The sequence below is a fragment of the Astatotilapia calliptera genome, chromosome 20, assembly GCF_964374335.1.
Source record: "Astatotilapia calliptera chromosome 20, fAstCal68.1, whole genome shotgun sequence".
In the NCBI taxonomy this organism is placed as follows: domain Eukaryota; kingdom Metazoa; phylum Chordata; class Actinopteri; order Cichliformes; family Cichlidae; genus Astatotilapia; species Astatotilapia calliptera.
The window spans coordinates 852,501-873,652 of NC_137441.1; the positions used below are offsets into that span (position 1 = coordinate 852,501).

Here is a 21,152-nt window from a genome sequence, read left to right on the forward strand (position 1 = left end):
GTGATGGGTGAAGAGAAAAGGTGTCGGCAGGAGCACGTTAGGAGCTCCGGCTCAGCTCTGTGACGGCAGCTGATGACACGTGCGCCTCCTCACAGAGGTCAGCTGTTTAGCTCAGAGCAAGCCAGCGTCTCCCTGAGCAGCTCTCTAACGTTCATCTCCATCCAGCCCACTCCTTCTTTCTTCTTCAAAATGCATTTATATTTAATATTTTCTAGACAAGAAACTACAAGTATTTTTCTACAGAATCATACATGTGCACTTCATATTTATACTTGATATTTATCTTTCATCTTTTTGTTGTATTGTGACTTTATTCTGGTTGCGCCTCCTGGGCCCTGTGTACGTCCTGCATCCTCGCCCACAGTGACAGTACATTTTCTGTTCATCCTCTCCAAACGTCGACCTCAAACGCAAACTCTAAAACCTGCAGTTCCTCTAGCGTCCAGCAGAGGCTGCAGTGAGTCCTGTGCAGTGAAGCCTGCGCTTCAGCTGAGGCTCAGAGCGAAGGATAGTGATTGGATGTTGCTGTGATGCTGTCACAGCCTGTGGATGCAGCTAACATGCTCACATCAAAGACAGGATGGTGATGGAGTCACCTGGTACTGGTTACTGATCCACCCTCGCTGCAGTAGCTCGTTAGCTAATGACAGAACTGCAGCCAGAAAAACTTTTTGAAATTAAAAGCTGAAAGGTGTTTTTTATGTTGTTGTGTCATTATTGTGAAAACTCAACATCTCAGTGATTTAGTGGTTTTGATGATGGTTCATAAATGATGGCACACTGCTGCCCCTGTATAAACTGGCTGTCTTTGCTTGGTGTCGGGTCGAGTTTGTAACATCACACAGCGCTGACGCAGACGCAGAGTCCAGGAAGCAGTGAACAGCGCCGTCTTCTCCCTCCTTTTAGTCTTGTCGTTTTGTTTTTTCTTGTTTTTCCTGCTTTAAAGTGAGTCCTGCTGTTCCTCCATCGACGGTCCAAACCAGGTCAAAGTGCTTTTCATCAGCGTTTCTTCTTCTTCGGTATCTCTGCAGCTCTTCCACGTGGCATACGTGCTGATCAAATTCGCCAACTCTCCGCGGCCTGACCTCTGGGTTCTGGAGAGATCCGTGGACTTCGGGCAGACCTACCAGCCGTGGCAGTACTTCGCCTGTGAGTAACAGCACACGCTTGCATGCATGTTCACCTGTACGACCCCGACAGCTGAGGACCGAACTCTGTCAGATTCCAGCGTCCTGACCTCCTGTGGGTCACCCTAACTCTTCTTCTAACCTCAGTTAAATAGCAGCCCGGGGGCCGGGGGGAGGGGCATTACATCACAGGCCTGCCAGCTGATTGGCTGTGGCAGCCGTCAGTTCAGGTGAGCTGGAGGGGAATTCCAGGACTGTTGCCAGCAGGTCGCAGCGTGATGTTTAACTAGCAGATGTGTGCCTCATTCAGACTCACACCAGGTGTCTGAGGTGGTGGCAGATAAATGAAAAGGTGACGGCTTAATGCAGGCGTTCATATCATAAATGTGGTTAGCTTGACTTTTAATTTGAAAGAATGCTGCAGAATAATCTCTGCACCTCTGTTTTCTCTCTTCTACCAGGGTCTGTGCTGGTACTGGTGCAGTAACTGGTGCTGGTGCTAAGATCAGCCTATAGTTCAGAAGCTCTGAGAAGCGGACATTACATAGGATTACTCGCAGTATTTCGGGGTATTTCCATGTAGAATTTAGGGCTGTATCCACCAATCACTGGTGAATTTCTTGCCTTAGCTCCTCCCACATCTGCTGACATCACTGCATCCTGCTATGGGCCCAGCCACAGTGTGATGCTGTGCTTTTCTGAGCTTTTTGAGGATGAGCACCTGTAGTTTCTGTTGACAATGTGTGGAAACAGCTGAACGGTGTTCACTAACATGACTCCAGCTGTGATGTTAGGGTTTGAGAGCAGCTGCTTGGAGATGCTCTAATCATCAACTGAAGTGGATCCTGAGGACGCCTCACACTTTTCTGTTTTCGTGTGTGTGTGTGTGTGTGTGTGTGTGTGTGTGTGTGTGTGTGTAGCCTCCAAGAGAGACTGCATCGAGCGTTTTGGACAGAGCACCATTGAGAGGATCAGCCACGATGATGACATCGTCTGCACCATCGAGTATTCACGCATCGTGCCGCTGGAGAATGGAGAGGTGAGACAATCACGTGATCAGATTACAACGACTCTGTAACGAGATCAGGTTAGCTGGGAGAAAGATGAGTGAGGAGGACGTAGAAATCTATCAGCCAAAGGAACGAGCGAGTGGTCCAAATGGATAAATAATGCTCAGAAAGTGAGAAAAAAGCAGACAGTGACTAAAGGTTGAAATTCTGAGCTGTTAGCTAACATCAGTTCAAGGAATTGGTCAGCTGACCCGAGGAACGATCAGCTGCCAGGTGTTTGCAGGTTTCGTGTCTTTGTCCTCAGATCGTCGTGTCTTTGGTGAACGGCCGTCCCGGGGCGATGAACTTTTCGTACTCGCCAGTACTGAGGGAGTTCACCAAGGCCACAAACATCAGGCTCCGCTTCCTGAGAACCAACACGCTGCTGGGTCACCTGATGGGCAAGGCGCTCCGCGACCCCACCGTCACCCGCAGGGTAAGGCACCGCAGCAAACCAATCATCAGTCAGCACACAGTGACATCATAGTTTGCTGATTTGCTGCTGTTGGGTGTTTACTGCTACATGTTGCGTTTTCTGGACTGATCACAACAAACAGTAAAGATGAGCTCATGCTCCTCAAGTCTGTTAAATGAATCCTACAAGGCTGTAAGATGGATGGATGGATGGTTGGATGCATGGATGGATGGATGCATGGATGGTTGGATGGATGAAGGCATGGATGGATGCATAGATGTTTGGATGGATGGATGGTTGGATGCATGGATGGAGGCATGGATGGATGGATGGAGACATGGATGGATGGTTGGATGGATGGAAGGTTGGACGCATGGTTGGATGCATGGATGGTTGGATGGATGCATGGATGGATGCATGGATGGATGGATGCATGGATGGTTGGATGGATGGATGGATGGATGCATGGATGGATGCATGGATGGATGGTTGGATACATGGATGGATGCATGGATGGTTGGATGCATGGATGGATGCATGGATGGTTGGATGGATGGATGGATGCATGGATGGATGCATGGATGGATGGATGCATGGATGGATGCATGGATGGTTGGATGGATGCATGGATGGATGGTTGGATGCATGGATGGTTGGATGGATGGATGGATGCATGGATGGATGGTTGGATGCATGGATGGTTGGATGCATGGATGGTTGGATGGATGCATGGATGGATGGTTGGATGCATGGATGCATGGATGGATGGTTGGATGGATGCATGGATGGATGGTTGGATGCATGGATGGTTGGATGCATGGATGGATGCATGGATGGTTGGATGGATGGATGTGATACGCCTTCACAACAAGAGACGTCATCAACATCTGGACGTTTAGGAAAGCGATGCAGAGAACTTGGTGTCAAATTGTGATGAAGAGTCAGTGTGTGAGTTGTCCCAGCATGAGTCTTGTTGTTCTTTGAAGTGACTGTAGGCAGCAGAGAACCCTGAAGCTGCCAGCAGTGTTTCTGAGTCAGCTCCTGCTGTGATCTGTGTTCTAGTATTACTACAGCATCAAAGACATCAGTATCGGAGGACGCTGTGTGTGCAACGGGCATGCTGAGGCCTGCAACGCCAAAGACCCCAGCAACCCCTACAAGTAAGATTTAACTCACACACACACACACTCGTTCACTGTGTTTGTCTCTTGGAGACACACACACACACACACACACACACACACACACACACACACACACACACACACACACACACACTCACCTCTTTCCCCGGAGCTGTGATCTGAAAGGCGTCAGGTACTCCTGTGTGAGGGTTGGCTGTGTGCCACGCTCTTATAAATTTGCATACCTGCGATGGAAATAAATGCTAGCTGTGTTTGAGCATGTGCTGGCAAACGAGGGTACAGCTGGCATTCAGAGGAGCTCAGCATGGCCTCACAGAACCTGCAGCTGCTCAGTAAACTCCGTCACCACGTACGTCTGAGCAAAGCTCGCCTGGATGTCAGATACAGGTGAGCTACAGCTAGCAGCGTAATCACTCTGGAGTTGTCCAAACCACAAAACTAGGAAACTCTTTCAAAGAGGCCACGCCCCCAGATATGACAACTTTAATCCAGCTTAAACAGGTGAGTCATGGAACCATGTTCCCTTGTACAGGTGTTGTGAAGATGGAAGTGATCCACAGCAGGGCTCTAGAGTGCGACCAATTTGACTTTTAAATATAAATGAATTTTGCCAGAATCTCAGGTTAAAGCTCACAAAACTATTTCAACAACCACCAAACAGTGAATGAGAGCAGGTAACGGACTCCACTCAAAGACGTAAACACAGAGCGGACCGACGCATCAGAATCAGCGTTCTCTTTCTCGGCTTTCTCACCCGACGGCCCGTACACGGACACGCCGTCGGGGCTGAAAGCCGACAGCTCGCTGACTCTGATGCGTCGGGTCTGCGCTGTGTTTACGTCTTTTTTACGCTCGATTCTGAGCTGCAGGTTTTATCTCTCTCCAACCAAAATTCATTGAACCAGCAGCAAAAGAAGATCCAAACTACACTTCACGTTTGATAAACGTCATCATGGATTCACTCTGACCTTTGCTGTTTTGCTTCCACCATGCTAAAAATCACACTTCATGCACAGCTCTCTCTCTCTGTCAAATCTTTCATTCACCTGTCACCCACAGAGCTGCCACAAACGATTATTTTGACAGTTGACTAGTCAGATCATCATCCATTGGACGTAAAACGTTCTGCTCTTATATAACTATCATTAGCTTACAGCTTGAAGTGTTTAAGGCGCTAACTAAAAATAAAGACAAGATGATATGAACGGCTGTGTGCAGGCAGGAGGAGGACCCAAAGTGCAGACTCCGGAGACAAACGTGAACTCAAACAGCTTTAATGCTGAACTCAAAGTAACAAACGTCCAAAATACAAACAATAAACACAGGCAGACAGAACACACAGCATGAATGAGGGTAGACACATTCTCGCATGAAAATATCTTAAAAGTTTATTTTGTGACCCAGAAAGAGTAATATTTCAAACTCCGCCCCTCTGCGTTGCTCCCAGATATCCCAGAATCCAGAAATGCATTCTGGGATATTGCATTTCGCCATTTCGAGCTGATTGGAGACCAGAACAGCCAATCAGATTTTTTTGCATCCAAGTCTGTGATTGGCTGGTTTTGTGGCACAAATATAACGGTGTAGAGAAAGAGCTGCTCGCGCACGGGCAGAAATGTTGAGAGCGCGAACGACACAATGCGAGCGAGCGCAAATGCAAAAACTGAGCGAGGGGCTGCTGTTGTGTGTGCGTGTGTGTGCGCGTGCGTGCGTGCGTGTGTGTGTGTGTGTTAAGACTTAAGCCGGTGTTTAGCTGTCATCATTACAGAAACATGAATACGCGTCTGTTTCCTCTGCATGCACAGACGTGCAGTCCTGCTGTTTGTTTTCCATTTCTTTCCTGTGCGCAGTGCAAATTATTACCCATGCATCGTGTCAACACACACACACACACGTACAGACTCATTGAGGGAGTGTGGACACAGCTTGGTGCGGAGCTGCTTTTAAACATGATTCATTTGCGATTTGAGGGGGAGATGTGATGCACAGCAGAGACACTCGCAGCTGCTGGGACTCTTTCCGCCGTCACGCCGACATCCTGGAGATATTTAAGCTGCGCGTTAATTGACAGTCGATAAAGACATCCAGGTGGCTCCATTTCCAGTTGTTAACCCTGAGGTCAGGAAATCTCTGGGGCTACAAATCAGTGACAGAGCTCAAGCTTTCCCTCATATTTCTGTTTCGTGGTTTCAACAGGCAGCAGTTTGTTTCATTTACTGTCCAAAGCTGGAAGTTCAAATCTGTAGAGGCGCGAAGCTGCAAACTTCCTGCTGCACAACCTGAAGACAATAAAGACTGTGAGTGAAAGGGAGGACGTGTGGTTGGTGTCTCTGCTCCAGGCACAGCTCTCCTGACATTTGTGCCAAACTGAATGAAGAGATATGATGATGTTACCGAGTTTAGTGCACATGTCGCTCCCAGCAGGAAGTAGTGTGTTTCGGTCTGCGTGGTGTAGCGGGCAGGTACCGGCTCACAGACTCGGTGCCGTGGTGTTCAGCTGATGCTGGGGTTTGTATGAAATGGTCCTCGGGGCTGCAGCTCTGAGAGGCCGCAGGCGCCGTGCAGCTGCGCTGGTGGCTTTCCTGGTTTAAACTGCGGTTTATCGCTGAGCGCAGCAGTCCTGAGCTCGCCAGGTCTCTCATCAGTCAGAGAAGCGTGGAACTTCACCTGTGATGGAAAAGGAAGGGTGGAGGAGAGAGGGAGGGCACTCCACCATGGGCTCAGTCTGAAGCCTTCGTGTGCTCAGAACAATGTATGAAACTCCGGGGCAGCATCAGTGTCCCTGGACAAAGTGGTGCAGCTGGAGATGAGCAGACGGGGCTGCCGTCAAATGAAGGCTCAATAAAAATAATAGAAATTCCATGTGCAGCATGTCTGTGTTGTTGCAGAGCCCTTCCTGTGTTTTATGACCTTTAACCTGCTGCTGATGAGCCCAGCTGTGCAGCGTCTGCTCACCTGCAGCCTTCAAACGTGTCCAGGCTGACGCTGCTCTGCATTCCTGCGCTCTGACACAAAGCGAGGTCAGGAGAGATTTATTCAAATTCCTTTATCGCTCTGACGCCTGTCTGCACACCGCAGCCAAAGACACGACCTGCTCTGGTTCCCGGACGTGTTCGCCGACCCTCATTCATCCCATTATTGGAATGTTTGAACATTTTGATAAGAACATAAACCACACGCCTGCTCCGTGCCTCTGTTTAAAATACCCGAATGCTCGTCATACCCACAGTTTGCCACAGCTGAAGGAGCTGAACGCCGCTTCCAGAGCACGCTCGCTTTTTAGAGTTTTAAACAGTCTGCAAGTCAGAGCTCAGGCGACCTCGCTGACGGGTTAGACACACTTCTGATCGTCAGTGTGTGCTCACACGGATGCTTTGTTTGTTATTCTCTCATTAATTCAATGAAGCAGCTGGAATCAGCAGGCCAATCACAGCAGAGTCTGCGTTGACGCGAGGTGGACTCCTGAGGATGTGCACGTCAGAGCTTCAGAGCGCTCGTGGTTCTGACGGATTATCACTGAATATGTGCCGCGACCACACACACACACACACACACACACACACACACACACACACCAGCTGTGAATGAAGAATCCAGATGTGGCCCCTGAGCTGTGATCCTGAACTGAAGGTGAAACCAAACATCAATCTGAGAGCAGCTGTAAAGCGCACGCAGCGCCGAGCGCGCCTCTGACACGTCAGGGTTACACACAGGAAATATCATCTGTGTGATGTCACATATTTACGTGTGACCAGCAGGTTTCACCTGTCACACCAAGCTCTGCTGGCTTTCTGCTGCAGCTCTGCGTTATTCACACATCCGGTGTAAGAAGAGCGTGCTGGGCCTCGCCTCCGCAGAGATCCAGTGCACACAGCGTTGGTTCAGCTCGCTGAGATGAGCGCGGCGTGAGGTCTGCAGAAGCGACACACTGGACTCGCCCTCGGGCTGTTTGCCAGGAACGCACACTCAGATATTACACAGCCATCGCACACACTGACACACAGGACTGAGGATTGAGTTCAAGGCCAGCGCATTCCTGCCGTAAACACGCCTGACGAGCCGATCTCTGTCTGCGCTTTATCGCTCACACTTTACGTGATCGCACAGCTGCTGGAGCCCAGACAGGAAGTACCGAACCAGGTGGAAGCGCACCATTTAATGTCGTTTCCTTGAAGCAGCTGACCTCCAGATGTCGAGGTGGCCGGAGACGGTGACGGGCAAGCAGATCAAACTGTAACTGAGTACCTTTACTCAAGTACTTTGCTGAAGTACGGCTTTAATGTACTTTAATGAAGCATGGATGCAGACGTCATATTGTGTGTGCGTGCCTGTGTGCATTAACCCTTTCACTCTGTTGTTTACAGGTTGCAGTGCGACTGTCAGCATCACACCTGCGGCGTATCTTGTGACCAGTGTTGCCCTGGATACCACCAGTTGGCATGGAAACCAGCCACGACCTACAGTGCCAACGAGTGTGAACGTGAGTGCGTGCAAACACACAGACACACACACGGGGTCGTGACCCCTGCAGAGAAATGTGCTTCCTGCGTGGGGTCAGGTGACCTCGCGGGTCCGTGTGAATTAAGAACATCCTCGCTGGGCTTTTCAATCTGCCGCTCGTCCGCTGTGACGGGCAGCTCCGCCCATGTCCTCTGGCCATCTTTGCTGATTCGATGAAAGCCCAGTCGCCACGATTTAAGAGCCTGCGTGTGTTCCTCGTTTTCTGCCCGGTGTTGTAGGTCCAGGTGTGTGTTCAGAGGTCTGTGTGTGGGGGCTTCAGGTAAACGTCAGTGTTGAGGTTTCCATCCACAAACAGTAAACTGTGTGTCTCCATCCACTGAGCTGATGTGAGCAGGATCTGTACCAGCTGTTTCCACCTCCAGGCTGGCTCCAATTGGTGACAGTGGGGGGCCCACGGCACACCCATGTTTGTGTCTGTGGAAAGCCTCATCTGTAGAGTTCAGGTGTGTTTTTGAGTGGTCAAAGGTTAAATGACTACATCGTGTGGCGCTCAGCGTCTGATCCTGTTCAGAGCTCTGCTTATGTGTACACGAGAGCGCCGTCTGTTATCAGAGCTGCAGTTATATTTAACAAAGACCAACAAGGGTATCAGTGAGGTCACCGGAGGTCGCCGAGGGTCAGCCCGGAGCCACCGTCAGAGGGGGAGGCGTCGGTCTGTAAAAACAGAAACAGCTGTTTCTGTTCTAGGTGTGAGGCTCCGCCTCCTGAGCACGCTCACAAACATACAGACTGTCCTTAATAACTTACCTGTCTTGTTATTTTAAATGCTGGCTCCTGCTCGGGTGTGAGAACAACCCCCCACTTAATCCTAGCGTGGAACATGTGACACGTGTGAACTTTGTCCCAGATAGCGGAGAGCACAGCAGAGGTCCAGACGGACTCTCGGGAGCGCTTATCTGCCTCTCAGCGTCCGGGCGGTGCCGGCTGAATAAACCAGCACTCCTCATCCTGCAGCCCAATAATGACGGCAGGTTCCTCCGAGCCGGCAGCGTCTGAGTCTGTCTCCACAGAAACCGCTCGCAGGTGTTATCGGGCGTTTCAGACAGATTAGAAATGTCTGAAACGCCCGTCCCGCCCTTTCCCAGGATCAGCATGCAGTTTACACAACATTCCAAAGCTGGAACGTTTTTCTGGGATTACTGTGGATAACTGTGTGTGCTCCTCACAGGTAAACGCTGCTGCCTTCGTCTCACGTGTGGGAATAACAGCCTCAACATCACACCTGGAAGCTACCTGAGCTCATGGTGCAGATGTGGCAGCAGCTGGAGGAGCAGCCTGACTGTAATCAGACATGAAACAGTGTGTGCGTGTGTGTGTGTGTGTGTGTGTGCGCGTGCGTGCGTGCGTGCGCGTGCGTGCGTGCGTGACGCAGCCAGCTGTGTCTGCTTCGTGGTTTCCTCTGAATCTCAGGAGTGACTCTCGAGTGTGAATGAGGATGTAAATGAAGCGCAGGTGTATCCTGGTCACACCTGCGAGTGTTTCTTCTTCAGGTGTGTCTTCACCTGTCTGTGTTCTCACCTGCAGCCTGCAACTGCCACCGTCACTCTTTCGACTGTTACTATGACCCCGAGGTGGACGAGAGGAGAGCCAGCCTCGACATCCATGGACACTACAGAGGGGGCGGAGTCTGCCTCAACTGTCAGGTACCTGACACACCTGAAACTGTGTTAGTGTGTGACCTGCGATGACTGACTGTAATGGGAACTTTTCCCTCTCAGCATCACACCACTGGAGTCAACTGTCAGCGCTGCGTCCCCACCTACTACAGGTCACCTGACCACGCCATCGACTCGCCGCTGGCCTGCTCACGTGAGCCTGACACACACACACACACACACACACACAGAGGTCATCTTCTTCAGTCCCATCCTCCTAATCTCTCGTCCCGCCCACAGCCTGTGACTGTGATGTGGAGTTTACAGACGGTACCTGTGAGGATCTGACCGGGCGATGTTTCTGCAAACCGAACTACACCGGGGAGAACTGTGACTCGTGCGCCGCCGGCTTCACCGGCTTCCCCGAGTGTTACCGTGAGTTTCACAAACACCTCAAAGCCAGCGGGTCACTTCCTGGAGGGTTCCCTGCAGCTTCAGCCTCAAACAAATGCACTCACTAGGTGCTGTGAACACAGCTGCTGTGGGCGCCCTGCGGGTGGCGCTGTGCTGCAGACCCAGGAACTTTGTTTGACTGACACATAACCAGAACAAAAGGGGAGGAACAAAGACACACAGCAGCAGGCAGAGGACCACGAGGGACGGGAGGGGCGGGTACAGGTGTGGGCGGGGCTCTAGTATAGGAAGTTAAACTAGAAGAACACGTATGGACAGACTAGCCCTCTTAACCTAAACTCCCTCTAACATTGGAACTGCAGCGATCATAAGTACAGTACAGCCGAACAGCTCAGAGGATTCGAGGTTCACTAAAGGAGCCCAAAGAAGTTTGATCGCAGCTTTTTATGACTGTAAATTTAGAAGAAAGCAGATCACAACCAAAGAATTCACATCCACAAATCACATCAGAGCAGGCTCACCGCTGTGCTTACACAACCTGACCTCTGCTGTCTCTGCCCTACAGCCAGCCCCACACACCCCACCACCATCAACGGGGAGGCCAGACCAGCAGGAGAGATCATCAGTGAGTGTGCAACACACACACGTGTCTGTGCTGCTAAATATAAGTGATGTGTTTAGTGCACAGACGGTTTCACTGATAAACACAGATCTGTCAGCTGACCTTGACTTCAGCGTGGATGTTCCACGCTCTCCTGCAGCCACTCGCTCAGGTTTGCAGGAGGAGCCTGAGGTGAGTTCACTGAGAGGAACGTCTAAGCGAGGCTGTGTTCTGTGTGCAGACTGCGAGTGCAGCGCCGCAGGAACCGTGGAGAACTCGTGCAGGGCCGACCCTCGGACCGGGACCTGCATCTGCAAACCGGGTTTCACCGGAGACCACTGCGACGCCTGCGCGCCGGGCTTCTACGGGCTCAGCTGTGAGGGTGAGACGTGCACATTTAAGCCTAACACGTCAGGAACATCCGCACGGCTGCACGAAACACACGAGCTGCAAAAAGCAGCATTTTCATCTCCACCCATCTCCAACTGAGCTGACATCACAAACTCCACCCATCTCCCACAGTCACACCTGTGATCTGATGACTCACAGCCGTCCAATCACAGAGCCCAGGGGACGACGTCCTGCTTGTTTCAGTAATCCACAAACACAACGTGTGTGTGTGTGTGTGTGTGTGTGTGTGTGTGTGTGTGTGTGTGTGTGTGTGTGTGTGTGTGTGTGTGTGTGTGTGTGTGTGTGTGCGCAGCCTGTCAGTGTGCAGGGCCTGGCTGCCTGGACGGGTCATGTGACGAGGTCACCGGTCACGGTGTGTGTCGCGGCGGGTTCCTGGGTCCTCAGTGCGATCGGTGTGCTCCGGGCTACTTCAGCTACCCGCTGTGCCAGCGTAAGTCCCGCCCATCAGACCCGGACTCTCAGTTACACTCAGAGATCTCCTCATCACCTCCAGCACGCGTGTAGCTCAGCGTGTCGTTCAGCTGGAGCTCATACGTGAGCGTAGTGACAGTGTGTAATAATCCCGCGAGCCCACGCTGCAGTCACAGTCTGCGCCACACCACAGCGAGCTCGTCACAGAGCTCGCGCAGGTGTAAACTGAACGGCCTTACGTGCACTCAGCAGCCGTAGCTCACCGTCTCGTTGTGCGTCGGCTGTGTTTGCAGTGTGTGGATGCAGCTCGCTCGGCTCTCTCCCCGAAGGCTGCGACGCCGCCGGGCGCTGTCTGTGCAGACCGGAGTTTCAGGGTCCTCGATGTGAGCAGTGCAGATCTGGATTCCACTCCTACCCCGACTGTAAAGGTGAGAGAACCTGGCACACATGGAAACACTGACCACACCCTTCTTACGAGGTGTTACACCGCATCGTTAAATTTCACTGGAGTTCAACAGTTTACGTGAAAAAAGGCTCAGAAGCGTCTAATGAAGAAGGACACCTCTGGGTCAGGGTTGTAGTTTAATCCTGGACCAAGTGGAAAGGTGAGACTGAGAGGAGCCAAACATCACACCAGCTGCATGTTTTTAATGAAACACCCCCACATTTACTCAGCAGCGGTGCGCGTCTGCCACGAGCTGCACAGCATCGTCCTACTTTACAAGTGCTGACTGATGGTCTGTGAAGCTTCTCAGTCATCCAGCTCATCGTAGTCTAAGCAGCCGAAGACGTTTCATCCGAGAAGCTTCTTCAGCTCTAACAACAACTGGTGGTCCCAGATTTAAGACCTATGGGAGTGTCCCAAAGAGGGACATGGACCCCGTATTGATCCTCTATATCAGGGGTGGCGAACTCCAGGCCTCGAGGGCCGGTGTCCTGCAGGTTTTAGACGTGTTCTTGATCCATCACAGCTGATTTAAATGGATAAATTAGCTCCTCAACATGTCCTGGTGACGAACTAAGCATGTGATTCAGGTGTGTTGACCCAGGGTGAGATCTAAAACCTCCTGACCCAGTATGAACCATCCAGATCCCTCAGGTCATCTGGATCCGGTCTTTTATCAGTTCCCAGAGTCAGAACCAGACACGGAGAAGCTGCATTCAGCTTTTATGCTCCTTATATCTGGAACAAACTCCCAGAAAGCCTCAGATCAGCTGAAACACTCAGTTTATTTAAATCCAGGTTGAAGACTCACCTGTTCTCAGCTGCATTTGAATAAAGCACCAAATCCACACTTTAAGCTTAAATTTCAAAACTTACATTTAACTACTGATTTTATCTATTGTTCTGATTTTATCTGTTTTGATTTTATCTACTGTTTTGTTTGTTTGTTTATTAGTTTGTTTGTTTGCTTGTTTTAATCAATTTTAAATCATGCTTTTTATTGTTTGTGTTTCTAATGTCTCTGTAAAGCGCTTTGAATCACCTTGTTGTTGAATTGTGTTATACAAATAAACTCGCCTAAAACCTGCAGGACGCCGGCCCTCGAGGCCACTGATCTACATAATCCCACGAGCCAAGGTGTGAAAACAGGTGTAGGTCACGATCAGCAGAAGTTTCAGGTGAACCTGCTGTGAAACCTAGCCCCGCCCTATCATGTGACTCACTGAGGTCAGATGACCCAGGATGTGAGTGGGCGTTAAGGCGTCTGGATTATAGATGGCAGACAGTGAGCCCCACCCTCTGTTCAAAGATGGTGGTTCACAGTGGACATAGATGCTTCGTCCACTCCTCTGTCTTCTCTGTCCAACATGTGAACATTGGCATCCTCAAAGAGTGACCTTTGACCTTTAGATGTACAGCTGAGCCCGGTCCCGTGGAGGTGGCAGTCTGGTGTCTCCGGTGTAGCTGTGCGCTCTGCACTGCTGCACGGTTGTGTTTGTGTCTTCTGTGAACTTCCACTGAGGTGGAGATCACGTTTGAACCGTCTCTGCTCCTTACCTCACTGACGTTCATCTCTGCTTCTCCCAGAGTGCACCTGTGATCCTCGCACCTCTCTGGACTCCAGCTGCACCGCGTCAGGTCACTGCCACTGCCGGCCCAATTACAGCGGAGCGTCATGTGACCAGTGTGCTCCTGGTTACTACGGTTACCCCAGCTGTACACGTAAGACAAAGACATGGTTTTGTGTTTCAAAGGTAAAACTACATGAAACAGACGAATGACGTGTGTGTGCGTGTGTGTGTGCGCGTGTGTGTGCGCGTGTGTGCGTGCGTGTGTGTGCATGTGTGCGCGTGCGTGTGCGTGCATGTGTGCGCGTGTGTGTGCGTGCATGTGCGTGCGTGTGTGTGTGTGCATGTGCGTGCGTGTGTGTGTGCATGTGCGTGTGCGTGTGTGTGTGTGTGTGTGTGTGTGTGTGTGTGTGTGTGTGTGTGTGTGTGTGCGTGTGTTCCAGCCTGTCAGTGCTCTCCTGAAGGTTCACGTTACTCCAGCTGTGACCAGCTGACGGGACAGTGTGTGTGTCTGCCCAGCGTGGTGGGACTCAGGTGTGACAGCTGTGCACACGGTGCCTACGGCTTCCCCACATGCCAAGGTAAACACACACACAGACACACACACACACATACACACACACACACACACACATACATACACATACACATACACACACACACACACATACATACACATACACACGCACACGCGCACACACACACACACACACACACGCACACATACATACACATACACACACACACACATACATACACATACACGCGCACACACACACACACACACACACACACACACACACACAGTAAACACCAGCAGTGTGTCTGTTGGCTCTGACAGCTGCAGCTCTGAATCCACTCGTGCTCAGTAACTCGTCTTTATTAACAGCTGACGTTCACGTAAATGAGTTTGCTAAAAAGGAAAAGAGACATACCAGTCCAAGTTTCCGACTGTGATACCTGTGCTTCAGGTGTGTGCTGATGCCCCGCCCTGTGAGCAGCAGACTGGGGTTCATGCAGACTTTAACATTTTTCCTGATTTAATCAAATAAAATTTGACAAAAACACAAAAGAATATAAATTCACGATTCCAAGCTGAAAATGTGGAATTTTCCATCGGTTAATCTGCGGTTGATCCTGTAACTGAAGGGTTCCCGCCGACACCGCATACTCCCAAAGCACCCTGCGCAGACTGGCGGGACAAACTCCCACGCTCCCTCAACTATCCTCGAAAGAGTATAGAACTGGTCCGGTGTTGCACGACCGCATTGTGCCTCCTGAATCCAAGGTCTGAGCGACGGACAGGCTCTCCGTGACTTTACCAGGGAAGCTGAGGAGTGTGATCCCCCTGTAGCTGGTGCACCTCCTGTCCACCCTCCCAAAGATGGGAACAACACCTCAGTTGAGGCACCGCCCCTGATCTCCACGCAGCATTGTCGAGGCGTGTCAGCCAGGACAGCCGACGACATCCAGAGCCTTCAGGCTCGCAGGGCGAAGCTCACCCCCCAGGGGCGCTGCAGTTATTTGCCTGCCTCAGTGACCACGCCCCCAGTGATGGAGAGTCGTCACCTTTGTCCTTAGACTCTGCCTCCTCTACAGAAGTGGGATTAAGAGGTCCTTGAAGTATTCCTTCCTACAACAGTATCGAACGCTGCACTGAGGTCTAGCAGGACAAGCACAGAGATGAGTCCACTGTCAGAGGCCATAAGATCATTGTAACCTTCACTAAAGCTGTTTCTGTGCTGTGATGAAGTGTTTGCTGCTGTGTGATGGCTTTTCTCTGTCGTTAAAGCTGGAAGCTGCCATCCTGCCGGCTCTGTTCAGACCACCGTAGCGCCTCCTCTGGTGAGTCCTGTGTTTGGCTTCTCGATCACAGATGATGTGAAAGGGTGTGTGTGTGTGTTGAGGCTGCAGCAAAGCAGTGCTGTGAGGGTCAGGTGGAGCAGAGGAGGCTAACCTCCACCTGCACTCTGACGTCTCTATAAACAGCGACTGATAAGCAGGTAGGCTGCACCTGCATGCTTTGTAAGGAGAAACAGGTGTATTGAACTTTGCTGTGATTGGTTCCCTCAGGGCCGCTGTGAGTGCCGTCTCCACGTGGGGGGCCTGGCCTGTGACACCTGCAAACCTCTGTACTGGAACCTGTCCCCGGACACACCTGAAGGCTGCTCCAGTAAGACAGACAGACACAGACACACACACACACACACACACACACACACACACACACACGTTTAGCTATCTTAGTGAGGACCTTTATTGACGTAATGCTTTCCCTAGCCCTAACCTTAACCATTAAAAATGAATACCTGACCCTAAACCTGACCATAACCTAATTGTAACCCTGACACTAAAACCACATTTTGAGCCTCAAAAAGGCTTCAAACTTGTGAGGACCGGTGTGTGTGTCCGCTAGGGATGGGTATCGTTTAGGTTTTATCCGATACCAGTGCCAAACCAGTACTTTTGAAACGGTGCCGGTGCTTAAAGAATGGAGAACACAAACTTTGTCCAAAACCTCTCATGTTCAGCTGTTTTCCTCTTTTTCTTTGGTCATTTTAGCCTTTTTGTCCAGGGTGAAGGGAGTATCTGCCATCAAACAAGAAGACAGCCGCATGTAGCTATGATGGTGTTTGCTAGTTCACCTTACATGCATTAATGTAATAACGTGGTTAGCCTACTCAACGTAAATTACACACGAACAACATGAAGCTACTCACGCAGAGAAGAACAGCTGCTGCTGCATCATCATCATTTCTGCTACACTGGCAGGGCTAGGGGCCAGGACTCTCCTCTTCATGTTTTTGGGGGATGTTCTAACTCCGGGTCCGATAACAGGCACCACACCCACAGTAGATGTGCTCGGTGTGAGGTCTCGCAGCAAGCTATCAAATACGGTTCATTTCTCGGCTTTTAAAAAAACGCTATACGTCGCCAGGTGTTTCATTAGATTCGAGGTGTTACCTCCTTTGACAGTATCACAGTATCAGCTTAAAGCACTTGTTGCTGCTGAGTTTGCATCTTTTGCTGTGAAGTACAGCCAGACTTTTGACTGCTTCGCCTTGGGCATTTTTAGCGCTGCTCTAAAAGAACGCACGTACCTGGGCCCGCCTACTATCCTTGGAAAGGTAAAACGATTATCTAGAATCCAAAGTGTATCACAGCTCAGGAAAAAAAAGCACCGAAATGTGCGCTGCTTTTCGGTCTGGTTACTACCGTTTATGTCAGAACAGGTGCCATCATGGCACTGGATACCGGGACCCATCCCTCGTGTCCGCACAAGTGATTGTTGGTTCTCACAAGTATGGTAGAATGCAGATTTCGGTCCTCACAAAGATAGCTAGACAGGAACACACACACACAGAGTAACCTGAGGTTGTTTCTCTGCAGACTGTGAGTGTAACGTGGCGGGGACGGTGAGCGCCGTGGCCGAGTGTGCTCAGGTGAGTCAGCTGACCTCAGGTAACCTGTGGTGTTAGTGAATGTTTGTTCACTGATTGGTCGGTGAGCGGTTGCAGGAGGTCGCTGCCTGTTTGGGTTTTTTTTCCTGTATTCGTTCCCTTTCTCTAATAAAGTCCTGGCTGCTGCTGTTGTCATGCTAATGGTTGAGATGGTTTGTTGGTGTGTGCAGGAGAGCGGTCAGTGCCACTGTAAGCCCAACGTCTGCAGCGGAACCTGCTCCACCTGCAAAGATGGCTTCTTCAACCTGCAGGAGAGCGACTACTTTGGCTGCCGGGGTGAGCGGTGCTCTGAGCACTCAGGTACAGGTGTGCTGTTTCAACTGTTAACCTGTTGTTTTTTCAGGGTGTCAGTGTGACATCGGTGGCGCCGTGGGTCCTTCGTGCGGCGAGAGGAGCGGCCACTGTCGCTGCAGACCCAGCGTGGAGGGGCCAAAGTGTAACCTGTGAGTTCAGCACACCTCAGACAGATTTCAGGAAGTTTAACTGCAGTGAAGCTAAGTTAGGACTCCATTTCCCATAGTTCTAGTCTCCTGTAACAGACAGATGTGGTTAAATGTAGAGATGTCTGTCGTTGCCTCGGGTCGTCACGGCCTGAGTTTCTGTAGTTCTTCAGTCCGTGTTTCATCCCAGCATGCCTGTGCGTTTCACTTCATTGAACTTCCTGTGCCGGCAGACCTCGTCCGGATCACTACTTCCCTGACCTCCATCACCTGAAGTTTGAGATTGAGGAGGGAAGCATGCTGGACGGCCGGCCGGTGAGATTCGGCTACAACCCCCAAGAGTTCCCCAACTTCAGCTGGAGAGGTTATGCTCAGATGTCCCCAATTCAGGTAGGACCATAACCTTTGACCTTTTCTGTTGGCCACACCCCTAATGGTGCAAACTCGATTGTAGAGAAGATTATCCACCAAACACTGACTCAGTGCTGCCTCTGCTGGACGGCAGAGGAACAGCAGACACACATGAGCTGTAGGATGTTTTTCATCCTTATTGGAAGGATCTGATTGACGTTGTTTAAAATAATGTGTGAGTGTGTGCAGTTATTGTGTAATTATGTTACTGTGGCCCAGCTGCATGTTGTTGGGACATGTCGCAGGACTGCGTCTCAGCTCTTGCATGCATTTCAAATGTTTGCTTCCTGTCCCGTGTGAGCGTAGCAGACAGACTGTATTATGTCGCTTTGTCCTGGTTTCTGTGTCGGTGTTTTCTGTCGTCTCTGCCTCCTTTACTCAGCGTCTCTTTTGCTCTTCCTTCTCCTGCCCCTCGTCTTCCTCCTTCTCTTTCCTCCGCTCTGTGCGCCTCCTCTGATCCTCTACTTTGCTCCTCGTCCTGCTCTCTGCTCCCTTGGTAGTCGAAGGTGTTGGTGTCGGTGTCGGTCGACTCTCCGGACGTCTTCTTTGTGGTGCTGCGTTATGTTAACCGGCGAGGTTCGGATGTTTGGGGCCGGATGACGGTCGTGGAGGATGGCCGGAGCCACCACTGCGGGAACTGTAAGTGCTGGGAGGGGACTCTGTGTTTCCATGGCAGCGCAGGAATCAGGAGAGGTGGGAAGTCTTCTTACTCTCTCTCGATTTCCTCGCGACGCTTCGGTCTCTGCGCTTCGGCTGCGTTTGGCTGCTGGTGGTGGCGGCGCCGTGTCTTTCCTCAGGGCCACAGATCAGTGCAGGTTTCAGGGATTTGAGGACAAATGTTGATCTTGTCTGCCCTCCAACCTCCCTCTCCCCTCCCTCCTGTCCTCTGTTTGGACGATGTCCTCGTAGACTGCGGTGAGGCTTCAGGTTTATATGAGCGAGGCAGACGTCTATCTGACTCGTTTCATCCTCAGATACATAAGCTCTGAGGGCACCACCACCAAGGGTAAAATAACAGCCTATCAGGGCAGCCGCAGAGGTAGGTTCTCCACCAATCGCATGAAAGTATCAGTAGAAGTTGAGTAGCAGAGCAGCAGAGGGGAGGAATGCGTGTTGTGCTCATTCCTAACGTCTCGGTTTGTGTCCAAGGCTCCGAACAGTCCAAGCCGATCGTCTTCGCTCCCAGCGTGGAGCCGACCTTCGTCAACGTTCCCTTTGTGGAGCCCTTCGTGCTGAACCCGGGAACCTGGACCGTGGTGATCGAGGCGGAGGGAGTCCTGCTGGTGAGACGCAAACACGTGCAAATACACAGGTGGTGACAAATCATGGCTCAGCTGTTTGTAATTCTGAGAATGAGGCTGTGTAAGCTGCTGCTGCACACCTGTAAACCACTTTGCAACCCACCGCCACCCCAGTGAGGAGGCCTCCGTGCTGCTCCCCTCACCACGTGTGCACAGGGAATGACTTTTGCTGCTCTATCCTGCAGGATTACCTGGTGCTGTTGCCCAGCGCCTACTACGAAGCTCCCATCCTGCAGATCAGAGTGAGCGAGCCCTGCACCTACAGCCCCGCCCCCGACGCCAGCCAGAAGTAAATACGCTCACGTCATTCATCTTTTGTTAGTGGTTCTGTAGCGTCGTGTTTACACACATCCCTGGCGCGAGCCCGGAGGGAGGAGCAGATGTTTAGATGCGTTGATGTGTGTGTCTCTCTCTCAGCTGTCTGCTCTACAAGTACCTGTCTCTGGACTCCTTCCCCTCCATCTCGGGCAACGATGCCAGCTGCCGCAACGACAACCACCTGCCCCGCCCCTGCCCGACCGAGAAGGTTTCCCCGCGTCACCCCGACATGGCCGTCTGCAGCGGTTTGGATGTAAGACAGCCGTGAAATGTGTCCACAGGTGAAACGTGCAGGTTAAATTAACGTCTTCGGTTTCTGCGCAGATCAGCGTCGAGCTGCGAGGGCGCCTCTCGTCTCTGGGCGACTACGTCCTGGTCCTCGAGTATTCCAGCGAAGAAGAGCTTCCTCAGACGCTGTCCGTCACTGTCAACGTGCCGGGAGCGAGAACGCACCGACACAGAGTCACCTTGCTGCAGTGCAGATACAGGTAAGCTGCAAGGCTCCTCCCCCCACTACAGAGAAGGACGTGTTTGAAAGCGCGCTGCCTCATGCTAAGTCATTTAAATGTGTGTGCGTGCGTGCGTGTGTAGCTTCCTGTGTCGAGTCGTGGCCGTCGACGAGCGGAACAGAGTGGCGGTCTTCTCCCTCCCCTCAGACGCAGAGATCCAGCTGACCGCTGACCGAGCCACCTTCTTCCTGGTGAGAGTCACTCTCGCATCACATGATCGGTCACCTGATCAGCTCGATCCTAATGCGTGTTGCACATGTGTTTCAGCACAAAGTGTACCTGGTGCCCAGACAGCAGTTCAGCATGGAGCACGTAGCCCCGCGCGTCCACTGCATCAGCACGCACGGACACTTCTCACCTGACAGCTCCTCCTGCGTCCCCTCACGCTTCCTGACCCCGTCAGACTCTCTGTTCCTGAAGGAGGGCCAGAGCTCCTCCACCCTGCAGGAGCCCGCCTCCCCTGCTGCTGCGCCTCCTCTGAGAGAGGAGCCAGACTGGATGGGATTGGAGAGACCGCCGTTCGGAGCGGAAAACACCGACCACGTGCGGCTGGACTCGCTGCAGGTACTGATGGTGATGGGGCGTGTTGTTGGGGGGTGTTTAGTTTAGATATGCGTGACGTCGCACGCGATCCGTTTTTATCTCAGGTGAAACATAACGGAGTTACAGAACCCGACTGAGACGTGCACACATTTTAAAGGATCGATAAAAATCCCACGAATGTGTCTGACACCGTAATCATTCCTCTCCCGTCGCCTCCTTTACCCAGAATGCAGTGATGTACTCTGCCCGGGTCCATGCCCTCGGCCGCTACGTTTTCATCCTCCACTACCACCAGCCTCTGCACCCCACCTACCCCGTACAGGTCTTCATTAACGGGGGGCGGATCTGGCAGGGTAAGGACACAGTCTGATCCTGGATCTGCTGCATCACCGTCAGTGATGACAAGCTAGTCAGGTTATTCTCACCACAGACTGTATATAAAAGATGGACATAAACCTGTGGCTGGA

At 51.5% G+C, this 21,152-nt stretch overlaps 1 protein-coding gene across 3 annotated transcripts in view; it reads left to right on the plus strand.

Moving 5' to 3' along the window:
* Positions 1 to 21,152, plus strand: part of lama5 (laminin, alpha 5) — a 75,294-nt gene that overhangs the window by 23,690 nt on the left and 30,452 nt on the right. For 2 of the 3 annotated variants that reach the window (XR_003270857.2, XM_026154944.2), the window contains exons 3-30: positions 1,032 to 1,149; positions 2,048 to 2,166; positions 2,442 to 2,612; positions 3,654 to 3,751; positions 8,101 to 8,216; positions 9,782 to 9,900; positions 9,976 to 10,066; positions 10,153 to 10,287; positions 10,832 to 10,891; positions 11,109 to 11,249; positions 11,571 to 11,708; positions 11,983 to 12,117; positions 13,722 to 13,856; positions 14,146 to 14,283; positions 15,495 to 15,547; positions 15,776 to 15,875; positions 17,093 to 17,145; positions 17,334 to 17,439; positions 17,507 to 17,606; positions 17,837 to 17,993; positions 18,515 to 18,653; positions 19,164 to 19,297; positions 19,501 to 19,604; positions 19,733 to 19,886; positions 19,958 to 20,121; positions 20,225 to 20,333; positions 20,410 to 20,706; positions 20,912 to 21,038. Coding sequence is in view for 2 of the 3 variants with exons in the window: in XM_026154944.2 (XP_026010729.2) it covers positions 1,032 to 1,149; positions 2,048 to 2,166; positions 2,442 to 2,612; positions 3,654 to 3,751; positions 8,101 to 8,216; positions 9,782 to 9,900; positions 9,976 to 10,066; positions 10,153 to 10,287; positions 10,832 to 10,891; positions 11,109 to 11,249; positions 11,571 to 11,708; positions 11,983 to 12,117; positions 13,722 to 13,856; positions 14,146 to 14,283; positions 15,495 to 15,547; positions 15,776 to 15,875; positions 17,093 to 17,145; positions 17,334 to 17,439; positions 17,507 to 17,606; positions 17,837 to 17,993; positions 18,515 to 18,653; positions 19,164 to 19,297; positions 19,501 to 19,604; positions 19,733 to 19,886; positions 19,958 to 20,121; positions 20,225 to 20,333; positions 20,410 to 20,706; positions 20,912 to 21,038 (3,511 nt within the window). In the remaining variant the exon portion in view is untranslated. Of the gene's footprint in view, positions 1 to 1,031; positions 1,150 to 2,047; positions 2,167 to 2,441; positions 2,613 to 3,653; positions 3,752 to 8,100; positions 8,217 to 9,781; positions 9,901 to 9,975; positions 10,067 to 10,152; positions 10,288 to 10,831; positions 10,892 to 11,108; positions 11,250 to 11,570; positions 11,709 to 11,982; positions 12,118 to 13,721; positions 13,857 to 14,145; positions 14,284 to 15,494; positions 15,548 to 15,775; positions 15,876 to 17,092; positions 17,146 to 17,333; positions 17,440 to 17,506; positions 17,607 to 17,836; positions 17,994 to 18,514; positions 18,654 to 18,923; positions 19,054 to 19,163; positions 19,298 to 19,500; positions 19,605 to 19,732; positions 19,887 to 19,957; positions 20,122 to 20,224; positions 20,334 to 20,409; positions 20,707 to 20,911; positions 21,039 to 21,152 lie in introns of all 3 variants that reach the window. The other variant, XM_026154945.2, reaches the window with a different exon arrangement.